At 46.9% G+C, this 11,783-nt stretch overlaps 1 protein-coding gene across 1 annotated transcript; it reads right to left on the reverse strand.

Annotated features, from left to right (window-relative positions):
• Window positions 1-553: 553 nt before the first annotated feature.
• On the reverse strand, window positions 554-9,022 carry CCN3 (cellular communication network factor 3). Its single transcript, XM_066265767.1, has 5 exons — window positions 8,851-9,022; window positions 8,489-8,714; window positions 7,143-7,397; window positions 5,491-5,705; window positions 554-2,062 (listed from the first exon to the last, which is right to left on the reverse strand). Exons 1-5 carry the CDS (start codon window positions 8,932-8,934, stop codon window positions 1,766-1,768), a joined length of 1,077 nt encoding a protein of 358 aa, XP_066121864.1. The 5' UTR covers window positions 8,935-9,022; the 3' UTR covers window positions 554-1,765.
• Window positions 9,023-11,783: the final 2,761 nt, after the last annotated feature.

Raw genomic sequence — 11,783 nt, forward strand, 5'->3', positions numbered from 1 at the left:
AACATAAAGCTTGTGTGTATTCGGATGCGCATACCACCTGGACAGCAGTCCTGCTCCCTGCAGTGCTCTGCGTTGCCACTGAAAATGGACTTGTTTAGGCACATAGCAAGAGTGGGCTGATCAAAATAATGCTGGTGGTGTAAGCTGGGAGCTTGGAGAGCCCTTTAACATAATAAGGAAGCCAGAGGGGTAAGTTTTGATTGGTCCAACAAGTTCAATTTTTAATATATATATATAGATGTGTCTAGTAGATTGTCCAGAAAAAAAAATCAGGGCTTGAGTTGTTGGTCTGAGTAGATGTTGTGGGGAATATTTGAGGCCTTGGCAGGTGAGATCACCTAACCCAGGAGGGGCTGTCTTTTATTTTCCGTGTGATAAGAAGTTTTAAGTTCATCTTAATATATCCACTTTGCTTTCAATGGATATTGTGCTTGGTGTCTGATTTAGCTTGTAGATTTTAATTTTATTTAAATCTATGTTTTTAATAAACAACTTATAAGCATCAAGTAATAACAAAGTCACATGTTGATAAGATCATATTTATTTAGTGCTGTCTGATGAGTAGAGAAAGTAAAAAGAATACTTTAAAAATGTATAATTTATATTTATATAAATACTTTAAAGAAGAAAATTTGAACACATATGGTGACATTAAGAGAATGTATATGTTTAAGTTTGCAGCCTACTTTCCAGCTTAACAAATTCGATACATATATGTGTACACATATATTTTGTTTGTGAGTTTGCATAATCAGGGCCCAAGGATAAGTTACAGACAGGTGGATAATAAATTCTAAACTCCCATAAAGTTGGTGTTATTATGCCATCCCACTTATGCTGGTTTTGTTCTTCTTTTTTTAAAAAACTGCACTGCAAGCACATTTGAAAGCCATCAAAGGTTGTAATCAGGTCTTTGGGCCTCAGTTTACTCATCTGTGTGATGGGAGGACCTCTGCAGACATGCTCTGCTTCTTCTGAATGAAAACACTAGTGAGCCCAGCAGCCTTTGCTATACAAACACGTGGGGGCTGGGAGGACCCGGTCATCGTCATCTCTGTATGAGGGGGGCTGTTCAGCTTCTTTCTATTGGAAAGGAGTCAGTTTGTTTGAAATGGAGCAAGTTTATGACACCAGTCTACTTAGTTAACTGTAAGATTGTATTACTGTAGATACAGCTCGTTTCTTGTGATACCACTGAACAAAAAAACTATTGGACTCAGGATTTCAAGTTGAAGAGCTCTGTGTTTCCTTTGGCTTTTGAACTTGGAAGTTCAGACTTGAGCTACTCCAAAAGAGCTCAACAGAGACTCCTTGAGTCAAACCTGAATATATGGCGAAATACATGTATGATGACATGGTCAGTATGGTCCTGGACTTCACTGTGCCATTCATTACAGTGACATTTTCTTGAGATCGCACTAATATATAACAAAAGAAGGTGAGTGTAATGTGATTCAGTCTACACAATAAAACCTATATCTGATTTCCTAAATTTATAGGAATTTTCATTTGCAGTAAACACTAAAGAACAGTAAATCATCCCTAAGCACTATCCTGAGCTTACCTTGATTCCAAGTTTACAGTTAATCATTAAAAAAAAAAAAAAAAAAAAAGACAGCTATAACTGACCTCATATGACCACAGAAAATACATAGGACTCAGAGGTGAAATCGTAATTCTTGTCGTTTTTCTTCTATTCCCTTGCTGGTGGGTCATGCTGTAGCTACAGTTTGCCTCTGTAAGTGTGCTTCTCCAGGGACCCGAGTTATATTTTCCCCCTGCTGGTGTTTGGCTTTAACTCCTGGAGGAAAGCCTCATTGTTGTAAGGGCAGTTGTTGTGACAGGTGCAGGTCCCGATGACCATCACTGGCTTCTTGACGATCTGCCCCGGGGAGCACTGGAACTCCACCTGGATGGTCTTCGTGTTGTGAGGGGTGCAGCACCGACCGTCGCTGCAGACTCCACAGTACCGAGGCTTGTAGGTGTGCAAGCTCGTGCAGTTCTTAAACTGCAGGTGGATGGCTTTGAGGGACTTCGTGGTGCGGAGGCACTTTTTTCCTTTCTAAGAAAGAAGAAAGGGAGTAAAAGAGAGGTGGCTATGTTCCTCCCAGGGACCGTTTGAGGAGGATGGAGGAACTTGCTAGCTACCTGACCAATAAATATCCTTTGCTTTTTCTTCTTTGCTAACAGAACATTAATTTTGTTTGCGCAACATGGTCAGCTGAAAGTATTTGCTTCCCCAGAATATCTGGGAGCTTGGGACGGCCTTGTGACAAAGTTCTAGCCAGTGATTCTGGGAAATGCTTTGACCTTCGCATAGTTCTTTTTTGTTTCCTGAGTTCATTTTCCTTCATTCCTAGACTGTGATGTTGATGGTGGTAAACATGAGAGTAAAAGCATATATGTATAATAAAGAAACCTTTATTTTCAAACTATATATTTTCAGCACTATAACAGGGTTTGGTGCTGTTTATTCTTAAGTGTTATAAAGAAAAAGAGAATAAACCTGTTATCATTGCAAGCCTACTAATGTTTCAGATATTTTTCAGACATTAACTCATGGAACCTTGTCAACAATATTCACAAGGAATAGTTGTTAATGTAAAGAACAATTGCCCAAGTTTTACAGATAAATAAAGGGAACCCCAAAGGGCTAAAGTGATCAGAAAACATCTAGTAATTGAACTTGTCTGATGCAATGGCCATTTCTTTTACTGTATTAAAACCTTATGAAAGTCCAAAACAATGAGTTTTAAGGTTGTTTTCCATGAAGGTGAAGTAATTGGAGAATTTATTGAATATTTTAATAGCAATGGTTTATGAGGACCTAAAGTATTGATAATTCAGCAAGGAATCGATGAGATGTTTACTTTCCATTGAGATTTCTTCACCCATTGCTCTGCCATTGCTCTTGACCTTCCTCGACACGACACGGTGGCAGCTTGGGGGCATTGAGACATGGAAGGCTGTGAGCTCAGTGGCTCTCCCACTTGAGCGTGCATCAAAGTCATCGAGAGGTTTTGCTAAAACACAGACTGCTGGGCCTTGCAGCCAGAGTTTCTGATTCAGTGGGTCTGAGGTGGTCCCCATAATTTGCATTTTAATAAGTTCTCAGCTGATGCTGCTACTCTGAGGACCACACTTTGAAAATCATGGTTTCATATTTAAGAATCTCTTCATCAGTAATTATCTTAGTTCTCTTAGATTCCAAATATATTTCTAGAACTTTTATGAAATATATATATCATACACATTATTTTAAATATAATATCTCCCCAGATTAAACTGGATACAAGAAAAAATATAAATTTTGGTTAACAAAACAATAAATAAAGCAAAATTTTAGAGGCATGACATGGAAAAACCCTTATTTAATAAAGATGTTATTGTGTCCTTGATGATATTAAGGGATTTTTGTTTGATTCTTTTCTTAATTAAATATTTAGCATATATTTTTGCCAAAACCCACAGAAAAGTACAAGGTGAGCAATATCCCTTTGTGTGTGTGTGTGTATATATATATATATGTATATATGTATGTATGTGTGTATGTGTGTGTGTGTGCAAGAGAGAGACAGAGAGAAACAGAGAGACTGCTTTGTGTGTGAACCTGCATGACCCTGTTATATGTATGTTAGAATTCCCTTAAATGCAGGGAGGTGCATACAATTTTAGGGATAAGGTGTTTCTAGGTGTTCTTTCTAAATTGGTGAAAAAAACATCAAGTTATAATGGACCTCAAAAAATTATATAGCTCAACAGCTATATAATGAACACAACTACTAAGGACTCTTATTTGAACAATAAACAGTAATTTAAAGTAATGATGCCTAATGTTAACAGAGTAAGCTATGCCCAGCACTTTGCCAATTCATTCTATTTGATTCTCATGACAAGAGGTAGGGATTGTCAATGACCTCATTCTATGGGGGAAGGAATTCAGACTTAGAGGTTAAGAAGACTGCCTGAGAACCATGGCTAATTCCTGTGGGAAGCCAGGATTTAAAGCCAGGCTGGCTGGCTCCAAAGTTACACCTTCGAGCACTAGATGATATTGCCTCATTGTAGAGCAGGAACATCATTGCTATGGACTGTTTTATTTTGGCGTTAGGCTTATACAAGGATCCATATAATAGTTTCATTTTTTTTTTTTTTTTTTGCTATTTTCTGAAGCTGGAAACAGGGAGAGACAGTCAGACAGACTCCCGCATGCGCCCGACCGGGATCCACCCGGCACGCCCACCAGGGGCGATGCTCTGCCCACCAGGGGGCGATGCTCTGCCCATCCTGGGCGTCGCCATGTTGCGACCAGAGCCACTCTAGCGCCTGGGGCAGAGGCCAAGGAGCCATCCCCAGCGCCCGGGCCATCTTTGCTCCAATGGAGCCTTGGCTGCGGGAGGGGAAGCGAGAGACAGAGAGGAAGGCGCGGCGGAGGGGTGGAGAAGCAAATGGGCGCTTCTCCTGTGTGCCCTGGCCGGGAATCGAACCCGGGTCCTCCGCACGCTAGGCCGACGCTCTACCGCTGAGCCAACCGGCCAGAGCAATAGTTTCATTTTTGGTGTTGCATTTATCCGGGGCTCTGGTGACCAGGCCTTTGATGTCATCAGGAAGCAATCCAAGCTTCCGATCTGAATGCCTTACACTCAGGGTTAACATGTTGAGTTGATATCATACCAGCAAAAAAGGAAAGAAATGTGCTATTTTATTTGGCATATAGAGCTTTATGCTGGCAAATGAAGTAATCCCACTAAGATTTCTAAAATACTGAAAATAACTCCCAGACAGCCATTTGCTTCCTCATGAACAACATTTTATCAAGCACACACTATGGACCAGGTAGCATGTTGGGTACTGAGGGGTGTGTCAGGTCGATACATGTATGTTAGAATTCCCTTAAGTTCAGGGAGGTGCGTATCATTTTAGGGATAAGGTATTTCTAGGTATACTTTCTAAATTGGTGAAGAAAAAAAACACCATAAAGTTAGGATGGATCTCAAAAAGTCATGTAGCTCAACAGCCACATAATGAATGCAACTACTAGGGACTCTTATTTGAACAAAACATAAACAGAAATTTTAAGTAATGATGCCTAACGTTAACAGTAACTGGCATTCCTACTCTGTTGTTTACTACAGATTGACCTGAAGGGGTGAAGAAGACTGAGGTCAGAAATGACTTCTCTAAAATCAACTACGCTTGGCAAACAAGTAGCCAGTTTTTTCCAGGAGTGGAATGAGATTTGCCAGACCCTTCTCCACTGGGGACATTATGATAATTGGCCCCTCAGTCTTTACCTGTGAGCTAGCTGTGAGATGCTTGGGATATTTCAATACATTCAGGAGAGAAATGAAAGGAGGTAAACTCACTCACTTCAGGTACTTCTCTGCTTTTTCTCTGGGGTTAACTCCCAGCTAGAGCTGACTTCTGGTCAACTAGTGTCATAGGCAGCCTAAAGCCCCGGCTGCCTCTTCTGTGGAGGGAGGCCCCTACCTTATCTGTCGGTTGCCGGTACTCCTGTTCGCAGGGCCGCACCATGCAGAGCCGCGTGCGCTTCACCATCTCGCACTGGGGGTTCCTGTTGGTGACCTGGGTGGACACGCCCATGCCGCAGCTCTTGGAGCATGCGCTCCACTCCGTGGTCTGCTCGATGCAGTTGCTACTCGAGTCGGAGACGGCCACTCCTAGCGTGGTTTCTGTCCTGTAGGCTATGACCCAAACAAGGAAAGACAGCTCGGTTGAGTAAAATGTGGGGATCAGCAAGTAGTCCTTTCCTATCATCATTAGAAAGACGGTCTCAGCCAATTCTGTCCCCTCCTAAACCTTAGGTGTTCTCGGGGGCAGGATGGATCTCTGTCTTTATCAAGCCCTTAACAGGCTGCACAATGCGTGGCTCATGGCAGGCCTTCAGGAAATCTTTATGGAATGACTGTTTAACTTGTTTTTAAGAAGCTTAGGGCCTGACCTGTGGTGGCGCAGTGGATAAAGCGTCAACCTGGAAATGCAGAGGTTGCCGGTTCAAAACCCTGGGCTTGCCCGGTCAAGGCACATATGGGAGTTGATGCTTCCAGCTCCTCCCCCCCCTTCTCTCTCTCTGTCTCTCCTCTCTCTCTCTCTGTCTTTCCCTCTCCTCTCTAAAATGAATAAATAAATAAATAATTTAAAAAAAACAACAACTTAAAAAAAAAAAAAAAGCTTAGGAACTTTAAGAATATAAAACAATTTAGCATCAACAACCATTCCATACAGTACAGCCTTTTCAATATGTGATTTTGTACAGAAGAAAGGGTTATGATAAAATCTTAACTGGATGAGGAAGTAGGACCAAGCAACTGAAAATAATGACAAAGCAGTGCGTGGCCTTAGAGAGGCGGGGCTGGTTTATTTGGACGATGGGACATGGACACATGGACTTGGATGGCGAAAAGTACTCTCTCAACAGTTGGTATCACGACACGGGGCACATCTTCTATTCCACCTGACAGTTTAGCTATCTGTAAGTTAGGGCTAATAATTTCTGACCTCAGAAAATCTGGACAGCTCTGCATACCACCAATGTATATAATCTGGCTGATGAATGGCTTTTAAAATATTCTCTACTGGCTCTTGAGATTTTCTTCCCCGAAAAAACAATTATTTCCTTTATAAGATGAAACAAAAAAGAAAAGCAAAACAAAGATTCTGAAGTGTTACTTGACCCTTCCTACAGTTTCTGGAAAGGTGACATTTCTCTGTGACACCTGTCCAGTGATGTAAGTAGCATTCTTTAGGGAGGCTGGTCTTGAGAGCACAGAGGTAGTACACAGAATCCACAAAAGACTAATTTTTTTTTTTGGCTTTTATCTTTGTGATGTGAATAAATAAATAAAGGTCAAATGGGATGGACTAAAATCTAAATAGCAGTCATGCAATAAGACAAACGTCAGCCCCGTTGCTGAATGCGGCAGGTTCTCTTCGGGAGAAACTGCGTACTTGGCTCGGGTTCACACCCACGGTGTGTTGGTCTCAGCGGGCAAGCTGGAATCCACTGTCGAGTGGCAGAAATGGAGACCAGTTTCTCAGTGCGAATCCCAAAGAGCGCGCATGGCTCCTGCCCCCCGTGTGTCCCATGCGGTGGTCACCTCCAGGTCTCCTGAGTCTCTCACCTGGAAGGGCGTGCAGGTCCCCTAAGGCCTCCGTGTCATTCGCGTCGCAGATCCACTTCTCACAGCACTCCCCGGGCACTTCCACCTTTCTGGGAACCGGGCAGTCAGGTCGGGGAAGCAGCAGGTCCTCGTCACAGCGAGGCACGCAGCCAATCTGCCCGTCTTGGCAGGTGCACTGGTATCGGCAGCTGGGCTGAAAGGTCTCTCCGCTTTGGTAAATGACCCCATCGAACACACAGTTGTCTCCCTCTATGGCTAGAATGTTGGAGAAGCAGGATAGAGAGGGAAAGGAAGAAAGAAAAATAAAAACATTGTGCCTTCGGGAAGCTACCGAAGATTTGCAGCACGTGTTCCAGAGCCCACGCTGTTCTTTCACTAGCTGAGAGAGAGGTTTCGTAGCCATCTCCCTGGGAGAGATATCCGCACGGAGGACCCCAGAGCTGGCAGGACCCTTGAAGACCACCCAGTCCTGCCTCATTTCATGGATCAGGAGAGAGGCGCACAGCTGAGAAATGCCCCTCTCGAGGTCCCAGAGCTGTGTTCGCAATGATCAAGTTATTCTGCAAGAAACTCCTTAGATGGTCCTAATCCAGCAGTTTAGAATTAAAAAGGAAAAAAAAAAATGCACTCATGTCCTCCAAATAGGTTAACTGGTCAAATTGGGCATAGAGTTAGAATTCCTTGGCATTCCAGCACAAAAAACATGACTAGCTCAGAGAAGAAAAAGTAAAAGAGGATTCCAAGCCTCTAATCCAGGGAGGCAGAGCCAGCCTTCAACTAAATGGTGCGCCATGTGGAAGACTGATGCCCAGTTAATTAAGTTTCACCAGCCTGCACCAGCTGGTTGCCAGAATTTTATTTTATTCACAGTCCAGCCAGGGGTTACATAGCCTTCCCAGGAGACGAGGGGTAGCGTTGGCTGCAGTAGGACAATGACAGGTGTGAAAACAAATTTGCCGTAAGTACCGCTGTTAGGGGACTTGTGAGGCAGTGAATAAGCCCTAGCTTCCATCACCCCCAAGCGACCCCTGAAAATGTGCGAAGGAAATGACTTCACTGGCCCCTAACTCTGCTCCACTCTCCATCTATCTAGTCTTCTCCAGGGAGGCAAGTGATTGACTGCTCCTGGCCTCCAGCTTCGGGCGCTCTCCCATAGCCCAAGCGCCGCCTAGACTAGATACCTGGTACACAGTAAGTGCGCCATAGACATCACCTCTTGCATCCTCATCATCGTTATTATCTGCGTGTCACCCTCTGGGAAGGGCGCGGGAGAGGAGAGGGAGAGGGGGCGGCTCCAGCTAGCCGCGGGGAAGAAAAAGGTCAAGCGGCCGAGGGCGCAGCATTACCCATGCAGATTCCCGTTTGGGCGCTGGGGTCCGCTCTGCGGTCGCAGAAGAGGCCGCGGCTCTCCTCGCACGGTTCCAGCTCCGAGCAGCTGTCGCCGCGCTGGCGCGCGCACACCAGACAGCACGAGCAGTCGTCCAGCACCGCTCTTACCCCGGGGGCGCAGGTCGGCGGCGTTTGGGGGCACCGCAGGGGGCACGGGTGTGGGCAGCGCTGAGTCGCAGTGACCTGGGGGCGAGCGAGACAAGCAGGAGAAACCTCTCAGTGGGATCAACAGAAGAAAGCTGAGCGACCTGGGGACCCAGCAGGGATCGCCTAGAAAGGCAAAGTAACCAGGGGCACCTCTCAGGGGCGCGCCCCTTACCTGTCCGAGGAGATGGAGGAGCAGGAAAGCCAGGCAAAGACACTGGCTGGGCAGCTTGAGACTCATGCTTTGCACACTCTGCATGCTCAGGTTTTTTTCCTCCCGCTTTTACCAAACGAGACTTTCTACGCTGTGGATTGGCTCTGCTCGCCTCCCACCGGGTCCCGCGATCGCCTCCCTTCCCTAGCGCCACCGCGCAGGTTTTATAGTGCGCTCCAGGGACGCGCACAAGCCGGTTGGCTGCGGCGCAGGGAGGAGGGGGGATCGGCTGGGTGGGGAATGGAATGAACCCGGGGGTTGCCATGGCAATTGGCAGTGGGTGCTGCTCTCCTTAGGGCGCGGCACCAGGGCCTGCGAGTGCCTGTGTGTGGCGACTGGCTTGTCCCAGAGCGCCGGGAGGGGCTGGGTGGAGTTCCCAGGCCAGGACCCAGGGCTAGCTCGAGCGCGTGGGAAGGAAACGCCCGTTTCCTCCTGGAAGCTGCTTTGCCTTCCCCCAGGACTGAGACACCGCCACTCCCCACCACACGTCTCCGCTCTGGCAGCCCAAGCAGGGCTGCAAACGTGGAGCTCTCCTAAAGGGGTGCCTGAAGTTTGGGGCCATCTGTGGGGGTGGGGGGGTTGGCGACAGGCCCGGGGATTTAGTCATAAGGGAAGCACATGCAACTTTGTCACCGGTTAGGGCACTCTTTCAATGTGTTGAGAGGGGAAGGGAGAAAGGGAGGAAAAGATAAAGAGAAGAAAGAAAAAATTGGGGTGGGGGACCCAGAAAAATATTTTAAAAATCGGCACTGCTTGGATGGGGGACAAATGGCAAAATTCATTTGACTGCTCATTCCAAGTCCCACTGAGACGAACCAATCCCGCAGTTTTGATAGACGTAATAAAATATAAATGTAAGAGTTTGAGGTAAATACAAAGTTTCTTCCTGGTAGATAAAAACACCCGCTGGACCATGACTGATGTACAATAGCGTGTCTCAACATCCAAGAGGCTCCTGAGAGTGTGGAAGGCAGGTTTCACCCGGTCACTGTCAAACCTCAGCGGTCACAGAAGGAGGAGGAAGGTGTCTGCTTTATCTAAGGAACCAAATCCCTCTCCCGCCCGGCGTCCGGAAGGAGTAAGAGGGCACTTCTACTGCTCCCACGGTGACACTGCCTGTCGGATTAAGTTAAAAAAAATCGCTCCCCGGTACTTCAACTTTGCTGCTGCCTCTGAGATAATTACGCCCAGCTCCTCCGAGGATACCCGTGTGGAAAAGACACTTATAAGAAAATTTATACAGGCTTGTGATGGCATGCTAGACCTCAAAAAGAAACAAATTGCCTCTACTTCATCTGTCTGCCTCCAGCATGAAGTTAAATCAAAGGCAGCTTGTGTAAGGGGCCAGGGCTGCCCCCGGACATTCCTGCCACTTCAGGGGTGAGGTCATTTCAAACCCCTTCAGGACAGCTCTCTGAGCAGCTTGGGATGTCCGTGACATACTTCCAGGCGTCCAGCTATTCCGCGTTCTTTGAGGTACACCAGACTGAGCCATGCTCGAAGTTGACAGCGGCGTGAACAGTTCGTGTGCACCATAAGGTTCATTGTATATTCTCCAAGTTGATGGGCTTTCCTGGGTCACAGGGCCTAGTGGTGCATCCAGCTGTCTGCCCAACAGAAGTCACCAGGGTGTATTTTTATTTAAACTGTAGATTCCTAGGCCCCACCCTTTACCCAATCAGCTGAATCCTCCGGTGAGCGCTCTTGGTAGACAGCACATTAATTTACTTTGCACTGGAAGCTGGCTTGGGGAAACTTACATATGGAGCAGTAAGAAATATAGCTGACGGGGAGGCTAGGCTGTTGGCCAAGCTTTCAAAGTATGAATAAACACAACAAGGAGAAATTGGCAGCGTCGAGGTTGGGCTGAGTGTCCTTGGAAAAGGGGGAGGCTGAGGGGAGAAGTGTAACCTCAAGGTAAGGATGGAAATGTCAGGAAGTCGCTGCTCACGTGAGCTGCAACTCAGGCCTCCTCCTGCTTGCAAGTGGCGGCGAAGGGGCCACTTTCAGCTGGACCAGACCGGGGAGATGCAGCGAGACTTCGCACAGGGACGGAGAGGGGTGCGGCTGCTGGGCCCCAGCGGGGACAAGGCGCAGGGCCTCGGGGCTCAGCTCCCCACCCCACTCCAGGGCTTTTCTGTGTGTTGACTTCGGTCGCTCCCACCACACGTGAGCTCCTTCCGGATGAGTAAAATGCCACCCTTACATTCTCCCCAACCTCTGACAGGACGACCTCATTGCATCAGAAGGGATACGGCCTCTCTCCCTCAGGCTCAATCTGGAAAGTTCCAGGAGGGGAGTTGGACGAGCACACCCTGGGCCACCCAAAGGAGACAAGCAGGTGAGGTGTGGGAATCAGCCAGCACCAGGGTGTTGGAGTGGGGAGGAAGGACAGTTCCCTTGGAAAGAAGGAATTATTCTTTAATAAAAAAGCAAATTTGCAAAAACAGTACTCACACACTTTCCTGTCTGCTATACGTGCTCCTGGGTAAAGACTTCCCTGATGAGATGACTGGAAATGGAAGGCGAAGCCACCCCAGGACAGCTCTGTCAGGGGTGCTCAATGCCTCGCGGACGTGCTCTCTGGGATCCGCCATGCTGGGATACATTTCGTCCCCTCTGTATTCCTGTCGCCCCTTGCTTTTCCCTTATATCTCTTGACTCATTGAGTAATGGTGACATGTCTGTTTCTGTGTCTGCCTTCCTTTCCTGGCCGGGAGCCCTGGAGGCCCAGGAGCTTGTCCTGGTCTCCGTAACACCCCCAGCATGGACTGCAGGGTTAGACAAATGTTCTTGGACCTTTTGAGACACCACAAACCTCACTTTCAGTTTTGTCACTGCTCTGTGTCAGGTGAGGTAGGGAAGAACTGGAGGCCGTTTGTTCCTCAGCAGGA

Source organism: Saccopteryx bilineata, chromosome 3 (assembly GCF_036850765.1).
Source record: "Saccopteryx bilineata isolate mSacBil1 chromosome 3, mSacBil1_pri_phased_curated, whole genome shotgun sequence".
NCBI classification, from domain to species: Eukaryota; Metazoa; Chordata; class Mammalia; order Chiroptera; family Emballonuridae; genus Saccopteryx; species Saccopteryx bilineata.

Bases quoted from the DNA above. Each gene is read 5' to 3' on its own strand.
- CCN3 (XM_066265767.1), bottom strand. From the start codon at position 8,934: ATGCAGAGTGTGCAAAGCATGAGTCTCAAGCTGCCCAGCCAGTGTCTT. The intron at 8,715-8,850 runs GTAAGGGGCGCG...GCTCGCCCCCAG, and splicing joins TCCTCCATCTCCTCGGACAG to GTCACTGCGACTCAGCGCTG. The intron at 5,706-7,142 runs GTGAGAGACTCA...TTTGGGTCATAG, and splicing joins GGACCTGCACGCCCTTCCAG to CCTACAGGACAGAAACCACG.